General features: G+C 42.2%; 14 protein-coding genes across 14 annotated transcripts; 8 read left to right on the top strand and 6 right to left on the bottom strand. All coding sequences in view use genetic code 12, as the record gives it.

Annotated features, from left to right (window-relative positions):
* Positions 1 to 30: 30 nt before the first annotated feature.
* DAD2 (DASH complex subunit dad2) lies at positions 31 to 390 on the bottom strand (the record flags this gene model as incomplete). The annotated part of the gene is made up of 1 exon (XM_006685147.1): positions 31 to 390. One exon carries the CDS (start codon positions 388 to 390, stop codon positions 31 to 33), a length of 360 nt encoding a protein of 119 aa, XP_006685210.1.
* Positions 391 to 461: 71 nt separating this feature from the next.
* On the top strand, positions 462 to 1,535 carry PSN45_002478 (uncharacterized protein; the record flags this gene model as incomplete). Its single annotated transcript, XM_006684988.2, has 1 exon — positions 462 to 1,535. One exon carries the CDS (start codon positions 462 to 464, stop codon positions 1,533 to 1,535), a length of 1,074 nt encoding a protein of 357 aa, XP_006685051.1.
* Positions 1,536 to 1,565: 30 nt separating this feature from the next.
* On the bottom strand, positions 1,566 to 2,477 carry TMP1 (Thymidylate synthase; the record flags this gene model as incomplete). The annotated part of the gene is made up of 1 exon (XM_066157879.1): positions 1,566 to 2,477. The coding sequence occupies one exon, from the start codon at positions 2,475 to 2,477 to the stop codon at positions 1,566 to 1,568; it is 912 nt and encodes a 303-aa protein (XP_066013976.1).
* Positions 2,478 to 2,670: 193 nt separating this feature from the next.
* Positions 2,671 to 2,868, bottom strand: WHS11 (White colony protein whs11; the record flags this gene model as incomplete). The annotated part of the gene is made up of 1 exon (XM_066157878.1): positions 2,671 to 2,868. One exon carries the CDS (start codon positions 2,866 to 2,868, stop codon positions 2,671 to 2,673), a length of 198 nt encoding a protein of 65 aa, XP_066013975.1.
* A 170-nt stretch (positions 2,869 to 3,038) lies between these two features.
* Positions 3,039 to 3,689, bottom strand: PSN45_002475 (thioesterase superfamily protein; the record flags this gene model as incomplete). The annotated part of the gene is made up of 1 exon (XM_006684989.1): positions 3,039 to 3,689. One exon carries the CDS (start codon positions 3,687 to 3,689, stop codon positions 3,039 to 3,041), a length of 651 nt encoding a protein of 216 aa, XP_006685052.1.
* A 723-nt stretch (positions 3,690 to 4,412) lies between these two features.
* On the bottom strand, positions 4,413 to 4,745 carry PSN45_002474 (uncharacterized protein; the record flags this gene model as incomplete). The annotated part of the gene is made up of 1 exon (XM_006685148.2): positions 4,413 to 4,745. One exon carries the CDS (start codon positions 4,743 to 4,745, stop codon positions 4,413 to 4,415), a length of 333 nt encoding a protein of 110 aa, XP_006685211.2.
* A 615-nt stretch (positions 4,746 to 5,360) lies between these two features.
* On the top strand, positions 5,361 to 6,452 carry CDC43 (geranylgeranyl transferase type-1 subunit beta; the record flags this gene model as incomplete). Its single annotated transcript, XM_006685150.2, has 1 exon — positions 5,361 to 6,452. The coding sequence occupies one exon, from the start codon at positions 5,361 to 5,363 to the stop codon at positions 6,450 to 6,452; it is 1,092 nt and encodes a 363-aa protein (XP_006685213.1).
* Positions 6,453 to 6,607: 155 nt separating this feature from the next.
* On the top strand, positions 6,608 to 7,504 carry PSN45_002472 (uncharacterized protein; the record flags this gene model as incomplete). The annotated part of the gene is made up of 1 exon (XM_006685153.1): positions 6,608 to 7,504. One exon carries the CDS (start codon positions 6,608 to 6,610, stop codon positions 7,502 to 7,504), a length of 897 nt encoding a protein of 298 aa, XP_006685216.1.
* Positions 7,505 to 7,656: 152 nt separating this feature from the next.
* On the top strand, positions 7,657 to 8,739 carry PEX14 (peroxisomal membrane protein pex14; the record flags this gene model as incomplete). Its single annotated transcript, XM_006684990.2, has 1 exon — positions 7,657 to 8,739. The coding sequence occupies one exon, from the start codon at positions 7,657 to 7,659 to the stop codon at positions 8,737 to 8,739; it is 1,083 nt and encodes a 360-aa protein (XP_006685053.1).
* Positions 8,740 to 9,432: 693 nt separating this feature from the next.
* PSN45_002470 (uncharacterized protein) lies at positions 9,433 to 9,789 on the top strand (the record flags this gene model as incomplete). Its single annotated transcript, XM_066157877.1, has 1 exon — positions 9,433 to 9,789. One exon carries the CDS (start codon positions 9,433 to 9,435, stop codon positions 9,787 to 9,789), a length of 357 nt encoding a protein of 118 aa, XP_066013974.1.
* Positions 9,790 to 9,922: 133 nt separating this feature from the next.
* NUT1 (mediator complex subunit) lies at positions 9,923 to 12,553 on the top strand (the record flags this gene model as incomplete). Its single annotated transcript, XM_006684992.1, has 1 exon — positions 9,923 to 12,553. The coding sequence occupies one exon, from the start codon at positions 9,923 to 9,925 to the stop codon at positions 12,551 to 12,553; it is 2,631 nt and encodes an 876-aa protein (XP_006685055.1).
* A 121-nt stretch (positions 12,554 to 12,674) lies between these two features.
* On the top strand, positions 12,675 to 15,902 carry POL3 (DNA-directed DNA polymerase delta; the record flags this gene model as incomplete). The annotated part of the gene is made up of 1 exon (XM_006684993.2): positions 12,675 to 15,902. One exon carries the CDS (start codon positions 12,675 to 12,677, stop codon positions 15,900 to 15,902), a length of 3,228 nt encoding a protein of 1,075 aa, XP_006685056.2.
* A 77-nt stretch (positions 15,903 to 15,979) lies between these two features.
* On the bottom strand, positions 15,980 to 19,267 carry NIK1 (histidine kinase osmosensor; the record flags this gene model as incomplete). The annotated part of the gene is made up of 1 exon (XM_006684994.1): positions 15,980 to 19,267. One exon carries the CDS (start codon positions 19,265 to 19,267, stop codon positions 15,980 to 15,982), a length of 3,288 nt encoding a protein of 1,095 aa, XP_006685057.1.
* A 760-nt stretch (positions 19,268 to 20,027) lies between these two features.
* On the top strand, positions 20,028 to 20,846 carry PSN45_002466 (uncharacterized protein; the record flags this gene model as incomplete). Its single annotated transcript, XM_066157876.1, has 1 exon — positions 20,028 to 20,846. The coding sequence occupies one exon, from the start codon at positions 20,028 to 20,030 to the stop codon at positions 20,844 to 20,846; it is 819 nt and encodes a 272-aa protein (XP_066013973.1).
* Between the last annotated feature and the right edge of the window lie 47 nt (positions 20,847 to 20,893).

Here is a 20,893-nt window from a genome sequence, read left to right as displayed (position 1 = left end):
TAATACACGTATATAAACTATTTCCACCCATTAAACATCTCTCGTATCAGTAGCATCAGCATTGACTTCATCAACATCAACGTCGTCTTCTCCTTCGGGTATGACCTTGATTCTCAACAATCCTTCTGGCAACGGCGTCAGGCTCTCGTAGTCATTCTGTGAGTATTTGTACAAGCCAAGCGAAGCTAATGAAATGGATCTAACAACATTCTGCCATGTGGATAACACGAGGTTGACACTTTCGGCCCCATCGACCATTTCCTCGAGTTTTGTCTCCAAAACTTCGAGCTGTGACGTCAACCTTTCTGTATAGTCCTTTATTTCCGTCAAGCTCGCCAACTCTGCTCGTTTCTCGTCTATTTTCTGGTATATCTGCCCTGACTTTTGCATGGTTGTGGTGAGTGCAAAGAAAATTCGCGATCGCTTTTCGATTTGTAAACAAAAGATTTCACTTTGTAGTTATGGCCAGGCCATCTTCAAGTTCTTTATCTTTTGTGCACCTTGCCCAGGAAAAGACCAGGGAAAAGGAACGGGAGAATAGCTTTCAAGCGACCACCGAAAAGGAAGACATAAATACCGAGAAGTATGTGCTTCAAAATAAGACTTTAACGAGAAATAACGAAATAATGACTACCAAACTTTTGCAAATGGAGAAGCGTGTGGCGGACCTAATTAACGAAAATGTGCTGTTACGAGCTAACAAGACCGAATTGGATGTGAAGCTTCAGTTGGAAGCCAAATTGGATCTATTAGAATCAGCGCTCACTGAGAAGATCAATGACATATACCACTGCATTCAAACTTTCAGAGAACGCGAGGGACTTAGCACTCACAAAAGACCTCGGCTAGGTGAAGTGGCAGAGGAACCCGCAAAAAGTACAGTTCGGTTGAGAAGATACAGTTTGGGACCCGGACCCAGAAGACGGAGTATTGGCAGGCCCATCAAGATCTTTGAAGATGTGACTCCAGAGGTGGAAAAGGAAGCTGAAGACAGAGTGGAGATCACAGAAGCATTGCCACAAGAAGATAAAGAAAACAGAACGCCTCCAGCGACTCTGGAAAGCGACATGTCGTCTCCTTCTCCAACGGTCAACAGAAAGAGGGTTCCACAAAAGCTTAACTTTGAGTCTGCAAAAAGACACACCATGTCTTCTTTGGAGGAACCTACTGTCAAAGCTGCTCTGCAAGAACCTGTTTCCAGGATCACGAAGTCTGGGAGATCTAGGATGTCGATGCCGTTTCTCAGCCAGGAGGTCCCCAAACGGTCTTCGAGACACAGAAAACCAGTGGACTACAAAGAACCGTCTCTTGGGAAGAAAATGAGACGCGAGTCTGCGCATTTTGTGGATGCTGTTACCGACGACTACTACACATGTGTGAAGAAAGAGAAACACAGAACCCCCATGAGTAGAGTTGATTCCAATAAACCGAACTTGCCTCACAAGGTCCAGTCGAAGAAAAACGATGATATTTCAGTCGACGATTTTACTGATGGCGCCAAGAGAACTAGTCGAAGATATACCATCAATAACTAATGTACATAATGTTTCAAACTCCACCTCACATCAAACACTCATCTTCATCTTAATAGGCGGATATGGCTTGTAGTCGGTGATTTCAAAGTCCTCGTACCTGAAGTCATCTATCGATTTGATCTCATCTTTTCTGTCCGACTTAATCACCAATTTGGGAAAGTCTCTTGGAGTCCTCTCCATCTGCTCCTTCAAAGCATCCACATGATCGAGGTAGACGTGACAATCTCCCATGGTGTGTATGAACTCTCCACAGTCCATATCTACCACATGTGCAATCATCTTGGTCATGAGAGCATAAGAAGCGATATTGAAAGGAACTCCCAAACCCATGTCACACGAGCGCTGGTACATCAAACACGACAATTTGGGCTTGCCACCTTGGGGGAAATTGACGTAAAACTGGCAGAAGACGTGGCATGGAGGCAAGGCCATCTTACTAAAATCGGACGGATTCCAAGCAGACATGATGATTCTTCTGTCGTAAGGATTGGTTTTTAACCGTTTGATGATTTCTTGTAATTGGTCAATCCCCTGGCCCGTGTAGTCGGCATCACAGTCGGTGTATGTGGCACCAAAGTGTCTCCACTGGAAACCATACACGGGTCCTAAATCACCTTCTCTGCGTTGAGTCAACCCTAAAGAGTCCAAGTATTCTCTTGAGCCGTTTCCTTCCCAGATCTTGACTCCCAAGTCCGACAACTTCTTACCATCAGTGCACCCGGCAATAAACCATAACAATTCGTGGATGATACCTTTTGTGAATACTTTCTTGGTGGTTAACAATGGGAAAGTATCGTTAGCCAAATCGAACCTCAATTGTGGAGGAGCAAAAAGCGACTTGGTACCGGTACCAGTTCTATCTGGCCGGTGTTCACCTTCGTTTATAATCCTTCTACACAAGTCCAAGTACGCTTGTTCAGCATTATTTGCCTTTACTGTCATGTTTGGTGTAATGAGACTGAGACGTAAATAGGCTCGCTACGCGTTTGAGGGCAAATGGTCGTGTATGCACACAATACCTCATGGCTGCGGTGCAACACCATAGCAATGAAGATTGGCCAACACTTCTTGCAAAAACACTTGCTCAATTTCAGCCTACAATTAGGGACAAAAGTTATTCATTCACTATAAATATTTACTTCTTTTCTCCGAAAACAGCGTCACTGGCTTGTTGAGTCCAGGACTTGCCATCACTGGCAGTGTTTCCACCAACCACATCGTCAGCCGTGTCGGTGACCTTGTCCTTGGCTTGTTGGAAGCCCGATTTTTGGGAGTCTGGGGTGATCTTGGATTCAATTTTATCTGAAATATTCTTTCTACCGATGTCTGACATTATTAGTTTTGCTTTTTTAGTTGTATGAAAAATACTAGTACGTAAAGCCACCTCTATTTATACTCTTACTCCCACAGCAACACCTTACTATTCGTCACATGCATGTTTTTCAATATTGCCAAATTCCCCCATCGAGAAGCAACTTTGGGGCCAATAGCAACCCAATAACCCTAAATGAACAGGAGCCACGACAAATACTTGAACCATTTGGGCTCAACCACAATGCAGGTTGCGGTTGCTATTGTTACCGGTTTCTGGTCCACAGTTACGATTGACCCCTCTACCACCGCTTTTCTACCCTTCTGTTCAGTCACATGTGCTTTCAACAATACTATTGAGTTGGGAGGGGCCTGGTTTTGGAAATTTATCGATAACTTGGCAGTCACTCCTTTTTTGGATGGCAACAATGGAAATCCGGCCATGCATAATCCTTCATCGAGCATGGTGGACGTAACTCCGTTATGGATTTGTCCGTCCTCACTGGTGAGTTTTTCACCAAGGTAATTAAATGCAAAAAGATCACCTTTTCCGTTAGAGAAAACCACCGGGTCAACCTCGAACAAGTCCTTCCCATAAAGAATCCCAGCTGTCACCATGTTCTGGTGATGTTGTTTGGGGAACTGTTTTCGGGGATCTTGTAGGGTGAAGGTTGGGTCTTGTACGAGGGAGTTGTAGAGAGGAAGCTGTTTGATGGTGTCGAGGATCTGCTGGTTGCTTTTGGATTCGTGGGTATCAAACTGGCTCTTTCTGAAGGGGAATACGCCGAACGCAACCACTCCGGCCACCACGGGTGTAGTGATTCTAGTGAATGTTCTGAACATGGGTGGTGGATTTTATTGTTCGCGCAAAATTGATGCTTAGAGGCTTGAGGGTTGAGGTGAACGAAGTTGGTTGAAGACACGGAAATTTCCAGACTCGAGAGGATATCAACTGTTATAGAAAGATCGTATAGATTGATTGACGGTTGAGTTGTAGCTGAGTTTGTAGGCTGCTGAGACTTTTGTTATTTGTTCAGCAGTAGGTTCCTCGAAGTGACACAGTAAAATAGAGGTATACGGAGATCGATTCAAGGAATACACGTAGTTGATATCCTTGTCACAATCAGAAAAGATACGTGAAGCAGCCATGTACAAAACCTGGTACTGGAAAACCTTTCACGACATTTTCGACATTTGGGGCACATAGGAAAAGTAATTAATTTTAGCGTCAACTGTTCTCCTGAGAGAACGTGTAAACTAGTCAAGACAGTTGAGTTCTGACATTATACGGCTCTATTTTCCCTAAATAATTCAGAGTCTACCCGCTTCAGAAGCGTTGTCCCTGCCATTAGAGGATTAACGAGTCACAAACCCTTGTCAAACGTGTTGTTCACGGGTGGAGACGAGCGATTGCCTAGCAAGGAGTATAATCAAACAAGCAGTTGAAGTCACCACTGAACCCACAGCACAAACTATTGTGCCCACTTGTGTGTCTGTGCCAACTCACCTCCACTCTACTTTTTCGCAGCCAAATTGCAACATTGTACATTGGTCTATGGACTACATCTAAATCAACAATGAGCCGGCCAACACAGCGGCAAGGGACAAACCATAACCAGCAGTAACAGAATCTACCCCACCGTGGGAAGAACTTTCACGAGAAGACGACGAGCCTCCCGACAGGGAAGAATCAGAGGCTCTGGCAGCTGAGCCAGATGATCTGGCGGAACCAGAAGATCTGGCGGAACCAGAAGTTCTAGCAGAAGCAGAACCCTCAGAGGCAGAATCCTCAGAGGCAGAAGCATTAACTGAACCACTAGAAGCAGCTCTGATAGCCAAGTTCTGGGCGTTAACGGATAAAGTAGTGAATGCAATAGCAATAAAAACTGAAGATTTCATGGTGTGTGGGAAGCAAACTGAAGAACAAAATCAAGGATTACCTATGTCCTTTTATACTTTTTCAAACACCTTCAAGGTTGATAATTGCTAAACCCTGACACGGTTAAATATTTTCTATATATAATTTCACACTGTAACCACAATAGCAAAGCCATAATTAGTTCTGATCTCTGACACTCCCTGACTATGATAGGTACAGTTTTGTCTGTATAAAGTGTCAAAAAATTAAGTTAAACACGTTGCTGCACACACCTGTTTCGTCGTAAACCCTATAAACACTGCCACAATTCCTTCTCAGCCATGTAGAGGCTGAGAATGAGATATGAATGATTCCAATCATTGAAACTCTGAAGACTATTACGCGTGGAGAAACGGTATTTAAGGTTCGTTGCTTGAGTTGCAAAGCAACAGGTGAACTAATTTTAGTATGGAAATTTGAGTATTGCGACATTAAACTTCTGACACAAAGACTGACATTGAGGCACTGCGACACTGAGGCACTGCGACATTGAGGCACTGCGACATTGAGGCACTGCGACATTGAGGCACTGCGACACTGAGGCACTGCGACACTCAAACTTTGTACCGCGACCTCTCGCGACACTCACAAGCCCCATGAATCAATTATTGATCCACAAACATGTCAAATACTTCACCCTCTGCTTGAACATGCTCCCCTCCAAGCATCAGGATCAGGACAATAACAAACTACTGCTCATTTGTTTCTGTCTTGAAGGCTTGGAGTTGCTCAATGGCTTGGGGTTCTCGGACGTCGAGCGTGCCCAGTTTTCAGACTTTATCTACAATAGCTACTACACCGGCAACGGGTTCAGAGCCGTCATGAACCCCAGCGGTGTATACGATATCGCCACTATGTCGTCCACTTTTTTTGGACTCCAGAGCTTGCTTGTGTTGAGAGATACCATAAATGAGAAGGTGGACAGGCATCTGATCATGAAGTTTGTTCAACTGTGCCAGTGGAAAACAGGTCCCGATAAAGGATGTTTTGCTCCCACATTGAACATCGATGGGACACCCTTTGGGGACTCAGACTTGAGGCTTTGCTATATGGCTGTTGCTATACGGAGAATCTTGAAATACGATCAAATCCCACCCCAACAAAGGAAATACGATATTGACGTGCCAGCATTGATCCAATATGTTTTACAGCGAGTGAATGTTTCAGGGGGCTTCTCCTGTGTACAATTGAGTGAGTCCCACTCGGGCTTCACCTTCTGTGCCCTTGCAATGTTGAAACTCTTGGACTACAATCTACCAGAAGCCGACTCCCACCAGACCCTCAATTGGATCGTCCACCGGCAAGTCAACCACCCGGAGGTGTTACCGGGAGAATTAGAGTTGAGGCATGAAGACTTTGGAGGGTTCAACGGCCGTGTTAATAAACTAAGTGATTCCTGCTATAGTTGGTGGAGCTTGGGCTCACTTGAGATTCTAAACCACTTGGACTTGTCCAACTTGTCGGCAGCGGCGCAGTTTCTCTTGCTCAACCAAGACCACCGTATAGGGGGTATTGCCAAGGAGTTCGACTCATCACCAGACCCGTATCATACTTTTCTTTCGATTTGCAGTCTCGCTCTCATCAAGGACAAAGTAGACTTCGAGGGAAATACACAATTGTCGGGCTTGGACGTACTTTTAACAGCCCCAACGAGTGCTGTCGAGTTTTTGGACTCGTTGAAGTGGTAGTTATACTAGGCATAGGTTCTTAATACCATACATAACACATTTAACAAATCATTCTTTAGGCTCCTATCGGGTCAGGGTATGGGTCCGCACACGCCCATCATCTACTCGGTTCGCACGCCAAAAGCCAATTGCAGCTTCACCAATGTCATACAAGCATGGCAAATGAACTTTCGAGCAAAAAGTCACTTGCGGCTGGAGGCCTAGCAGGCTTGACATCATCAGTGATGCTCCAACCGTTTGATTTGCTCAAAACTCGCTTGCAGCAACAAAAACAGCACAATCTTAACTACAACACTACTCTTGTCAAAGAGATTCGCAAGTTGAAAAACTTCAAGGAACTCTGGCGTGGGGTACTCCCTTCTTGTCTTCGAACATCGATGGGCTCGGCCATCTACTTGACACTTTTGTTGAAGTCCCGGTTCTATTTGTCAAGTTTTAAGATCGATTCCACCGTTCTACCGTCGTCGAGCATTCTTCCTAAGCTCTCACACCTCCAGAATCTAAGCGTAGGGTTCGTGGTTCGTGCCATCGCTGGCTACATCACCATGCCCATCACCATCATCAAGACGCGGTACGAGTCCAACATCTATAGCTACAACTCGATGTACGAGAGTGTTGAAGGCATCTACTTTGACGGCAAAAATCTGCCAGGAACCATAAGAAATTTCTTCAAAGGAAGCTTGGTGACCCTCTCACGAGACTGCCCGTATGCCGGACTCTACGTGTTGTTCTACGAGTGGTTCAAAACAGATTTGTACCGCATAGCATCGAGGTCGCACCAGGATCATCTCAAGGGAGGAGTCACCAACTCGGCATCCGCCGTATTGGCAGCCTCCTTGGCCACGACCATCACCGCCCCATTCGACGCCATCAAGACCCGCATGCAGTTGTCATCCACCCATGCCTCCATTTCCCAAACAATGAAGATTCTTGTGTCTGAACCTGGAGGCATGCGCAATCTCTTCAAAGGATTGAGCTTACGGCTCAGCAGAAAGGGATTGAGTGCTGGAATCAGCTGGTGCATTTATGAGGAGCTTCTCAAGAGGTTGTAGCTGATTCTGCTCAAAACCACAAATATTTCAGTCATTTCCTATACTTGTAAATAGTTGTAAATAGTCAGATTATTCACATTCACCATGCCGCGGCAGTCACATTTTTATGGAGAAATCCTAAATCTCACTTCAAACTCTCACATCGCTCCGGAATGAATGAAGATTTGGTGCAAAGCGCCGTCAGCTTCCTCAAGGACCCTAATGTCACCAGCTCCCCCTTGAACAAAAAGGTGGAGTTTTTGCAGACCAAGGGACTAAATGAGCAGGAAATCGAAGAGGCCCTCAACCGAGCCAACGCCAGCTCCAACCCTTCTACATCCATTGCTCAACCGTCGTCTGTGGGCTCGTCTGCGCACACACACGCACCGGCCTCGTTCGGGCCTCCTATCGACTACTATAACGTGCCGCCAGCGATTCCCGACAGAACCTGGAAAGACTATTTCATCATGGCCACTGCCACGGCAGGCGTCACCTACGGGTTATACCAAGTGGTGTCTCGGTACGTCATTCCAAGCCTTATTCCACCTACTCAGAGCAGTATTGATGCCGACAAGCAACAAATCGACGAAGAGTTTGTGAAGATCGATAAGTTGTTGGAGCAATTGGCCAGTGAGCAGAAGGAAATCAAGCAGAGCAACGAAGAAAAGCTTCTGGAAATTGACGATGCCATCAACAACGTCAATGACTTCTTGACCAAGTACAACAAGGACAAGTTGGTGTTTGACGACGACTTGCGGTTGATGAAGTTGGAAATTGATAATTTGAAGAACTCGGTGGAGAAAAATCTAAACTTGACCAAGGACAACGTGAAGGATGATTTATCCAATATCAACGAGGAGTTGATCAGCTTGAAGAACCTCATCAAGTTAAGGTCCTCGAAGGATATAGAGAGAAAAATTACACCTGTGAGCTCGATTCCATCGGCATCTGAGATCTTGAAGAAGGCCAAAAAGTCTGTACCTGCCGCCATTGTCACCCAGGAGCCACCAACAGTCCAGCAGGCCACGGAGGCGTCGCCTGTGCCGGTGCCAGCACCCGCTCCTGCCGCTGCCCCCAAAGAAAATGGGGTGAGGTTTTCTGAGGCTACCAGCTTAAACGGGGTGACAGCTGGAGGAATCCCCGAATGGCAGATGAAACATAAGTTAAAGGAACAGGAACAAATGGAGCAAGAGAAAGTCATCAAAGACACCATCGACAACGTCGGGGTTCCAGCATGGCAGTTAAATCAATCGTGAAATTACCATAAACCACTGAAAAATTTCACTATGTAAAAAATTAATGTATACCGCGTAATGGACAAACCAGCCAAAAGCTTTTTCAAATACAACAGTATTTTTATTGGATTTCTGCATCTCCACCAAAGCATATTTTTATTTAGCATTTGGTGGCCCACCTTTGTTTTGCTTGTATTATAGCGTCTTCTGCATCCACCGTTTACGTTTTTGTCCGTTCTTTCCAGTTTTTCGCTGAATCTTTTCCATCATTTGGCATACCAACTAAATACACTAGGCACTCGTTGCTGGCCCTATTCATTCGCTCCCTACACCTGACACTCGCTTTTCATATCCATGTACACAAAACGGAGCCTTGAGCTCGAACCTTTCAGCCAACAGCTTGAAATTATTGCCAACCTCACTATTTCCAACTCCAGCTACAGTTTGCCTTCTGTGTACAAACAGCAGTACTACCAGAACCAGACTGACAAGTACACGTTGGCGACCTTTGCTGCCGCTGCTGTTGTAAAGCAGGAACATCAGCAGCAGCAGCAGCGGCAACACCAACACCATCAGCAGCAACACCAACAGCAGCACCATCACGCCTACCAGAGCCAACCTCAAAGCCAGTACTCCAACCAGTACGCACAGTACCAAAACTACTCCCAGTATAACCAAACTCCATACACCGGGTACCAGTATCTACAAACACAAATGCAACCAGTTACAAGCTTACCCACGCCATTGGAACCTCAGGCACCGGAGCTGCAACCTCCTAACTTGTACAATTTGGACCAGTCGGTAAAGCTTCCTTCACCATTGCAATCACTGGAACTGACTCCACCAAGTCAAGCCAGCCAACAAAAACAACCGGACCTGTTTGTGGCCAGCTTCCAGTCGCCTCAGTTGTCTTCCAGAAACACGCAGATGTACGACACCGACTTAAACCTCAGCAATCACTCATTACCTGCGAGCGGCCTCAAATATCTGTTGGACTTCAATCCCAGTCAAATCAGCTGGGACTTGAACGATACTTCGATCTGGAACAAAGACGATAGAAGCATCTGGTGAGCCCCAGAAATTCGCCGAAGAGTATTCTTCACGCCTATGTAACTTTATATATGGAACCGGACAGGTTAGGAGTTCAATACATTTACACACTGATTTTCGCACTGCGCTTTTCATTCATTCTACCTCACCACAAATGCGTCCCATTGAGAGACTATTGCACCTCTCCAACCGGAGGAACGTGTCAGACAAGCAGTTTCTTCATCTATTCAAGCAGCTTGATGGAAAAACCCCGGTGACGGCTGGAGAGTTTGTTGACCTATTGGAAGACTCAAGCAATGAAAGGTACTTGACAGTGGTATCTCTAATCAAATTAAATCTGTTCTGGAAAGCTGTTGCCAAGCTCCCGACAAACCAACAGGTGCGGATCTTACGAAAGTACCATTTGAAGATTCATCTCATCACCGATGTGGAGGCCTTTTTGCCGATATTTGTGGAATACTCTGAACATGTTTTGGATCAGAATAACGAAGAACTCTTGAACGAGTTGATATTCAATTGGGGGACTTTGATTCTGAAATTCTCCTTGAAAGACAAGGAAGTGGTCAAGGTCTTTGTTACAAAGTTGATGTCGTTCCTCAATGCCAACAACTATACGAAGCAGTTTGAATACTGTAGTAACAAGTTCACTACCAGCAAACAGAATTTGACTATACAGCCGAGATTGAACAACTTGAACCTTAATGTGAATTCTAAGAATCATTCCAGCTACGAAAGCATCAAGATCTTTTTTTACTTTAACGAGATGTTCAAAAGCTACCAGGTTCCCGATAATGAAAAGCTCTTCAAGAACTTCAATGAAGTGTTCAAAGGAGACTGCTATAAGTTGATTTACTCGATGTTCAATGGTATATATTTGTCTGAACAGGCCAAACAACCGTCTTTTGTGAAAAACAACTGGTTGAACTTTTTGAGTTCACGGGTGCCAAAATTGATACTATTGTACAAAGTAGACAATTTGGAAGATACTATCAATAAGGCGTTTGAAAACTTTGACAATTTTGATAAAATCAATACGAACTTGAAACAGTATTTTATTAAATCATTAATTTTCAACAAGATCTTGTCCATAAAGTCTTTCCATAGGTTTTTCCCCAACGAAGGAAAGGTAAACCAGCAAACTTTGATACATGAAATGTCGAACGTCAACTCATCAGAAAACTTTCAAGACAATCTTAATGACAAACTATACAGCATCAACTGTGAATTCATTTCTATTGACGAATCCAACCTAATGGAGTATCTCGATACCACCATCAATAAAGTTGAGTTTTCGATGCAGAAACAAGTTGATTTGATATCAACCATGAAGAATATGATGGACTTGTTGGTGGATGAGCAGAGCTTAGAAAAATTGAACAGATTGTTGTTGATATTACTAAAAAGCCCTAAATTATTCCAGGTCTTCATGTTCAACTTGTCTGACAGGGAGATCATATTCAAGTTGATAAAACTTCTCGATAACGACTCGTTCAAGTTGAATGACAACAATGAAGGATCCTTCCAAGAATTTTTTTCCTACTTTGGAGTGCTTTTGTTGTTCATTATGCAATGTTCTGAGTATATCAATATGGATTTCAATATGAAGAACTCATTCACCTCAACTTATTTGCATAATTATAACTTAAACTACACCAACCTAACACCAGTTTTCAATGAAGAGGTGGAAAATGATAAGACAATTGCCAGTAACTATAACAGTTTGATCAACGATTGGATAAACTCATTGTTTGACGAAGCGGAAGGATTATCTGATGACTTGATCAAGTCAATTGATGTGAAACAGGTTTATCAATTGATCCCTTTAATTTATCAGCAAGCGGTGATTGCATTCATCAACGGGAAGATCAACTTGAAGATACTAAACAATGGTTTGGACTACCTCTCCCAAAACTTCTTGTTACCTTGCAGTGTGTCAATAGTCAAGTGGATTCTAAGTAAAATAAGCTTGAAGAACAAAAATTTGAACAACTATTTAACGGTTCTAAAGGAAATAATGAAAATAATTCTGAAGGTCAAAGATGAATCAAGTAATGAATTGAAGCTTACCGCTGAGGTAGTATTGAATTTTATTATACAGTTGGCGGTTTCTGAGTTACGGTACCTTAATATTCCCGGAAACCTTATAAACAATGACATGCTTACTGAACAAATAAGATTACTGGAAGCACCCGCCAAAGTTAACAGTTTATGCTTTGAAGTGTTTGAAACCAATTTGATAAAAGCTTTGAATGGCAATGAGGCTGACTTCGAGCTCATAAACTACTACGTGTATTCCAGCGATTCCATGATCAAAGACCTCTTAATCACCCTTAACACATCGAATACCAGCATCAAAACTAACAATGAGAACCTCAAACTTGTCATTGACTTTGTGATTTTCATAAACTTGAACAGGACCATCAAATCAGAACCTGTCAAGCAATTTTGGATCAACAAGTTTTCTTCATTGAAGATTGACACCAGCAAGTACGATTTCAACACAACATTTGAGAAGAATATTGACTACCATTTTTCGACCATTTTCAATGTTGATGGTAACGACGATGGAAATGAGGATTTAGAAGAAGGGAATGCTGACGAGTTGTTTGAGCCCATTTCTTTCGACTACTGCTTAAACGAAATGGCTAAAGCATCAAATGACCTTACCGAATTTCTTTATATAGTGCAAAGATTCCAAGACCTACTGGAAAATAAGTCGTTCTTGCTGTCAATTAACTTGATCCATACCAAGCTTTTGAACGATCTCAAAAGCTTCCAGTGTTAATAGTGAAATACACGAACATTTTTGCAGCTAGATAAATTGTGACGCGCAGGCGATTCTGGTCAAGTATTTTTAAAAGTCGCGTTTGTAAGCTCATTGAAACTACTGATCTTCTTAGCTTGCCATGTCTAAAAGACCTTTAAATGCCCCCTCGGAGCTGGCTCACTCGATGCCCGTCGCCAACCAGGCGTTGTACCCGGTGGTGGAGCACTTGACAGAGTCGCAGGAGCTGACTTTAAAAAAGTTAAAACGAGACACCAACATGGAAGAACCAACCACCTTTGAAAAAGAATTGGTCAACATGACAGCAAGTGCTGGAGCCGAGGACCAGGAGCATCAGAAATGGGACAGACCTCCGCTTGATCCAGACTTTTTCAACCATGACATAAGTTTCCAGCAGTTGGATGCTGAAGAAACCCATCTCAATGATGATACAATTGCCAGATTTTTTGGTATTACAGATAAAGGGAACTCCATCTTGTGTAACGTGACTGGATTCTTGCATTACTTGTACGTTCCAGTTCCAAGAGGGTTTTCTGTTGATGACAACATGAACACCTTCAAGAATTACCTCACGAATTCCTTTGAAGGTATAAGAGCTATTGAGGTTTCAGCAAAGGAGTCTATTTGGGGATTTAATAACAATATCAAGGTTCCATTTTTCAAGATCTTCGTCAACAATGCTAGAAACATTTCCCGGTTACGGGGGATGTTCGAAAGGGGTGAGGTCCATTTTGAGGAGCTTTTTCCGATGGGAACCGTCACGTACGATAACATTAATTACTTATTGAGATTGATGGTAGACTGCAAAATTACCGGAATGTCATGGATAACGTTACCCAAAGGCAAGTATCACCTACAGAAAGATGAGAACTTATTCCAATCGACTTGTCAGATTGAGTGTTCTATCAACTATAAAGACTTAGTGACCCATGCATCGGAAGGAGAATGGTTGAAAATGGCTCCTTTACGTATTTTGTCGTTCGATATCGAGTGTGCTGGAAGAAAAGGTATCTTCCCCGAGGCAGAGCATGATCAAGTAATTCAAATTGCCAACGTTGTCCTGAACTACGGAGAACCTAAACCATTCGTGAGAAATGTATTTACAGTCAACTCATGTTCGCCTATTATTGGGTCTCAGATCTTCTCCCACGAAAAAGAGGATGAAATGTTCATGCATTGGAAAGAGTTTGTCTTGAAAGTTGACCCAGATGTAATTATTGGTTATAACACTTCCAATTTTGATTTACCTTATTTATTGGACAGAGCAAGAGCTTTACACTTGCCAAAATTCCCTTATTTTGGAAGAATGAAACAGATCAAACAAGAAGTAAAGGATTCTGTTTTCAGTTCCAGAGCTTATGGTACCAGAGAAAACAAGGTCATAAATATCGAAGGAAGAATGCAATTGGACTTGTTGCAGTTCGTTCAGAGAGAATACAAATTGAGAAGTTACACATTGAACTCTGTATCGGCTGAATTCTTAGGTGAACAAAAAGAAGATGTACACCACTCTATTATCACGGATTTACAAAACGGTGACGCTGAAACTAGAAGAAGGTTGGCTGTCTATTGCTTGAAAGATGCCTATTTGCCCTTAAGATTGGTTGAAAAATTGATGTGCTTAGTCAACTACACAGAAATGGCCAGAGTCACAGGTGTTCCGTTCTCATATTTGTTATCTAGAGGTCAGCAGATCAAAGTCATATCTCAGTTATTCAGAAAGTGTCTAGAGCAAGACATTGTGATCCCGAATATGAAAAGCGAAGGAACAAATGAGGAATATGAAGGGGCAACGGTTATTGAGCCTCTGAGAGGTTATTATGATGTTCCTATTACCACATTAGATTTCAGTTCTTTGTATCCTTCTATTATGATGGCACATAACTTGTGTTATACTACGTTGCTTAATAAGCAAACCATCAAAACATTTGGGTTAAACGAAGATGACTATATCTTAACTCCCAATGGAGATTACTTTGTTAAAGACAATAAAAGGCAAGGCATTTTACCCACGATTTTGAATGAGTTGTTGACTGCTAGAAAGAAAGCAAAGGCGGATTTGAAGAAGGAAACTGATCCTTTCAGAAAGTCCGTCTTAAACGGTAGACAATTAGCCTTGAAGATTTCTGCCAACTCTGTCTATGGTTTCACTGGTGCAACCATCGGTAAGTTACCTTGTTTGGCTATCTCTTCATCGACCACAGCCTTTGGAAGAGTCATGATCGAGAAGACCAAGAATGAGGTTGAAGAGTTCTATTCCAAGAAAAATGGGTTTGATTACGATGCTAAAGTCGTCTATGGTGATACAGATTCGGTCATGATCAAGTTTGGATATACTGATTTGCTGAAGTGTATGGAATTGGGAGAGCAAGCAGCTGAATATGTTTCATCCAAATTTAAGAATCCGATCAAATTGGAGTTCGAAAAGTGTTACTATCCATACTTATTGATTAACAAGAAGAGATATGCCGGTTTATATTGGACGAATCCCAATAAGTTTGATAAAATGGATACAAAGGGTATTGAAACAGTCCGGAGAGACAACTGTAGATTAGTTCAAAACGTCATCACGAAGGTTTTGGTATTAATCTTAGAAGAAAGAGATGTGGGGAAGGCAGAAAGGTTTGTTAAACAAACAATTGCTGACTTGTTGCAAAACAGGGTAGATCTATCTCAGTTGGTTATAACTAAGGCCTATTCCAAGCAGGATTACGCTGCTAAGCAAGCACACATTGTGTTGGCAGAAAAGATGCGTAAAAGAGATGCCGGTTCTGCCCCAACGTTAGGTGACAGAGTTGCATATGTTATCATCAATGGTCCAGCCGGTGCCAAAAACTATGATAAATCAGAAGATCCCTTATATGTTTTGGAAAACTCCTTGCCTATTGATGTTAACTACTACTTGGAGAACCAATTATCCAAGCCTTTGATGAGAATTTTTGAACCTATTATGGGGGATAAAAAGGCTAAGGAATTGTTGACTGGTGACCATACCAGAACCGTGAAGAGAGCTGCTCCGAAGAGTGGTGGTTTACTAAAATTTGCCAGAAAGGCAGAAACATGTAAGAACTGTAAGACTCCTTTAAAGCCTCACAACAAGGGCTTGCTTTGTGAGAACTGTATTGAGGAAGGACCAAGGTTATATTGTAGTTCTTTGGCTCAGATGAACTATTTGGAAAACAAGTTCTCTAGGTTATGGACCGAATGTCAAAGATGTCAGGGGTCTTTACATCAAGAAGTTTTGTGCTCTAATAATGATTGTCCCATTTTTTACATGAGAAAGAAGGCCCAGAAGGATGTATTTATTCAAGGACAGGAGTTAAGCAAATGGAAGGATACCATTTGGTGATGTGAGTTTCAGAGGCTATCACTTGAGTCACAATTTTATTTATTACTGATTAGCTTAATACGCAATATTCGTTAACTTTAGATTTTAGACGTAACATTTATGGCAGATTCTGTCCTGGATCTGTTATTCGCCTGCAACTGCCCAGGTCTACCATTGAGCATATAATCATTTGAGTTCGCTTTCTTTGGGCTTCCAGGTCTAGAGCTGAAAATCTCTACAATCTTAGGCTCTGGACCATTCAGATGAGATCCGTTTGGTGTGGTAGCGGGAGATGAGCTGTTGTTAGAATTCATGCGAGATAAGTCTCCACTATTCTTCAAGTTCTTAGCAAATGCGGAGGAAGTGCGGTTGCTGTTATTCTGCTTGGACAACTCTTTCAATTGCCTAGTGTTGTGGATACATTTGTTAATGGTTTGTATCAATAGCTTAGGCTTCAATGGTTTAGAAACATAATCGTCCATACCCTTGGCAAGAGACTTTTCACGATCTCCCAACATAGCGTGTGCTGTTAATGCGATGATTGGTGTTCTGGAACTCAAAGAGTCGATAGGATTAGACTTCTTTTCCCATTGTCTAATCTTTTCTGTAGCTTCGAATCCACCCATGACTGGCATTTGTACATCCATTAATACAACATCATACTTCTTCTTTTGAATGGCTTGGTAAGCTTCCAAACCATTCTCTACAACCTCAACACGATGTCCTTGTTTTTCAAGAATTCTCACTGCCAACTTTTGGTTAACCAAGTTATCTTCTGCTAATAATATCTTGTGGCACACAGACTCATCGGTGTTCTGGGAAATCGACCTGGATTCCAACGCAGGCAAAATTGTGCTTGCTAAATCGCTAATGGTGCATGGAGTATTACCGTAGGCAGAAATACCCAAATCAATACAGATTCTCATATTCAAGTCTGGAATTGATTGATGCAACAATACCAATGGGATGTACTTGACTTCAGGAAGCAATCTCAAATTCTTGGCTATTTCAATGGAATCAATGACAATGATATCGTAATTGACCGGTTCAGTCAAATTAGCATCTGTGATTTGTCTGACAATGACAGGACTCAAACCCAAGTCAATAAGACTGCTTCCAACTACTTCCAATTCACTATCAGAATGTTCAGTAGAAACAAACAAAATCTGGTGATTGCTGAATGGTAAAAGTTGTTCTGTTTGTCTAGTATACCTGATGCCTGAAGGAGAAACACTCACAGTAAAGAAGAAATTAGAACCACAACCGTATTCAGATGTAACCCATATTTCACCACCCATTAAGTGGATTAACTGTTTAGAAATAGATAATCCCAAACCAGTACCACCAAACTTTCTAGTAGTGGAACCATCAGCTTGACGAAATGTATCAAAAATCAAACCTAACTTATCTTTTTCAATACCAATACCAGTATCACTAACACAAAATTCCAACAACAACTTGTCAGTTTCCTCAACGATCTTGTCTGACTTCTTCACCGAAACACTAACCCTACCCTCTTTGGTGAATTTGATAGCATTACCTGCTAAGTTCAAGATGACTTGTCTTAATCTGAAGGAATCACCAATCAAAATATCGGGGAAAGAAGAGTCACACTGGTATGTCAAGTCTAAAGACTTTTCGATTGCCTTAACAGCTAAAGTCTTCAAAGCACCAAACACAGTTCCTCTCAACGAGAAATCTATTTGCTCGACAGTCATTCTATTAGCTTCAATCTTTGAAATATCCAAGATATCATCAATAATGGTCAACAAAGAGTTGGCTAAGTTGTGGACAATAGAAACCATTTCTCTCTGGTATTGAGTCAATTCAGTATCCAAAGATAATTGTGTCATACCAATAATACCATTCAATGGAGTTCTAATTTCATGGGACATGTTAGCCAAAAACTCAGACTTAGCACTGTTCGCCAATTCGGCAGCTTCTCTGGCAGCCGTATTTCTTTGAATCGACTCTCTCAAGTTTAACACCATCTGATTAATCTTTGTCTTCAATGCATCCATTTCACCCGAAGCTTCAACGGTAATAAACCTTGTGAAATCACCATCTGTAGCAGCAGCAGTAATTTGAGCAAATGCTCTCACTTGTGACGTCAAATTAGAAGCCATGGTGTTCACATTGGAGGTGATTTCCTTCCACAATCCATCGACATCACTAACTTGTGCCTGAATACCTAATTTACCATTAATACCGACGTCCCTTGCAACCTTCGACACTTCTGAAGCGAACAATTGCAAGGAATCCACCATTTTATTGATAGTATTCTTCAACTGCAATATTTCACCTTGGGCATGGACACCAATCTTCTGAGACAAATCACCATGGGCCACAGCTGTGGTGACTGTAGCAATGGATCTCACTTGGTTTGTCAAATTAGTAGCCATTAGATTGACATTCTCTGTGACGGCTTTCCAAGCTCCTTCAACATCTTGAACATTAGCTTGACCACCTAGAATACCCAAAGTCCCGACTTCTCTAGACAAAGTGGTGACCTCTGTTGCAAAATTCTGCAATCTATCCACCATCTGATTGATAGTCAATTTCAAGTCCAAGATTTCACCTTTACAGTCAGCAGTCACCTTTTTGGAAAGGTCTCCCTTAGCAACAGCAGTAGTAACATTAGCAATATTTCTCACCTGAGTAGTTAAGTTCAAGGCCATAGCGTTCACATTATCAGTTAGTTCCTTCCAAATACCTTCGAGCTTATCAATAAATGCTTGACCTCCCAAAATACCCAAAACTCCCACATCTCTAGCAACTTTAGCTACTTCGAAAGCAAACTTCCGCAACTGGTCAACCATTGTATTGATAGTCATTTGCAACTGTAAGATTTCACCTTGAGCATGTACGTTAATTTTCCTTGACAAATCACCTCGAGCGACTGCTCTAGTAACATCAGCAATTTCTCTCACTTGGTTGGTCAAGTTGAGAGCCATAATATTCACATTATCAGTTAAGGATCTCCAGATTCCAACCGAACCTTCATTTTTGGCCTGGCCTCCCAATTTTCCACTGGCAACTTCTGTGGCTACTTTAGTTACCTCGTTAGCAAATGTTTGTAACTGGTCCATCATAGTATTAATGGTTATTTTGACCTTTAAGATTTCGGGGTCGGATTCAACTGTGTGGATTTCCACCTTCTTGGATAAGTCTCCCATGGCCACAGAAATAACAACTGTACCGATTTCAGACAAAGCCTTCTTGAAGGCCTTATTGGCATGTTTGGAAGTTTCAAGGTCATTACGCAAGTCACACACCAACAGTTCTTGGCTCTTTAAATAGATAGAAAGTTGCTCACGTACTTGTTTGTGGTTCTTTTCGAAGAGTTCGGGATTATCAAGAATCTTAAGCAATTCAGACGAATCCATACCTTCGAACTTGTGTTTCTTTGTAGGAGGAGGAGGAATGTTGACGACAGGAAGTTAGATGTAATAATAAAGCCTCGCTTACTGTCACACAAATCAAACAAAACAGTTATTGGTGTCCAGTAGAAGGGTTCAAAAACAAAACGTATATGACGAGTGTATGAGTGTAGTGAAAATGGGATAGATCCGAGATCAGGGTCTTGTTCTTGGTCAAAAAGAAAGAAAGACACAGGTCAAAGTGTTACAATAAAATGAAAACGGTGTACACTCAACAACGAATTGATATTATTAACCAAGTGCTTGAATATAAATAGAATTGATTATCTCTTTTTCCCCCTGTGTGAGTGCGAAGTTCCGCGGCCAATTTTAGATTTTAGGCCGATGACGCAGCTAAATGTAGTTGAGAGAATTAGCGGTTTCAAAACTAGTAAAATGTCAGGCCCTTTGCTTGTGAAGTAGAATTGTGAACTGAATCAAGTTGGGTTGAGGTACATGGACCGGAAAGTATATTGGTGGATATTCAGCTATTTTGTCTACTGCGTTAGCGTGAGAATTTGTTTGCGATTATCAACCCTGCAGCTCAAGGGCTGTACTATTTCAGGTACGGCGCTGGTCAGTCACGTGCTCTTAATGTTTGTTATGCCCGATTCCAATTCAACACAGAAAGGGTATATCGTTATGTTGAGCATTGTCATGCTGTTACCACTCAGGGTATACGTTGCTGGTGCATAAATACCACTACATCCCCACATCTTGTTTCAGTATGAAGTCTTCACATTTTATCTCACTAGTGATTCTACCATTATTTATTCATACAACCTCTGCTGCTTCCATCTACAGCTCTAGCTGTAACCAGAGCCTACCTGAATGGGAACCTATTCTTCAAACCCAGGAAATAGTTGATTTGACTGGGGAGTACCCATCTTTCCAAGATAACTATACAGACACAACGGTTGCGAAAAGAGATAGCATCAACATCACCTTCTTGAAACAACTTGCTGCTCAGCACGAAAAAGTAAGAATCTCGGTGGAAGACTCACAGACGTACATTACTATCAACCACCTCAAAAATGAAGGCCAACCCAAACAATTCACTATAAACGAGTGGGACTTTAAACAGGCTCAAGAGCAGTATACCCAAAAGATAACTCTCCCATTGACAATGGAGTTGCTTCAGAATAAAGCAGACGGGACAGGCTCGGTAAGTGCCTCGTTGGAATTGGGGGTAGCCTCAACCTACAAGCAAAACGGTGTTTTCACTGTTGCACTTTCTCCGCTGCTTCTGGTGGGTATTATCCCTGGAGGTTCAATTGGATTCAGTGTCACATATCTAAGAAAGTCAACCAAATCCATCACCTTGTCAACGACTTTTAGCGGGTCTGTGACCTGCAATGGTGTGGATGGCCACTCTGTTTTTTCGACATTAAAGGTAACTACCACCAAATATAAGAATATCAAGGTCAAGGGCTTTACTTTTGATGAAAATACCAAAAAATGGGCTCAGGGACCAGAGATTAACGGGGACGGGTCGTACTCGCCTGTAGTTGAGGTGGTGTGCTTGACCAACACCAATAGCCTTTAACATATGCATTTATATATAAAATTAAAACAGATCTCTTACATCTGATA

Source organism: Yamadazyma tenuis, chromosome 3 (genome assembly GCF_029203305.1).
Source record: "Yamadazyma tenuis chromosome 3, complete sequence".
Taxonomy (NCBI): Eukaryota; Fungi; Ascomycota; class Pichiomycetes; order Serinales; family Debaryomycetaceae; genus Yamadazyma; species Yamadazyma tenuis.
This window is presented reverse-complemented; position numbering and strand designations above follow the sequence as displayed.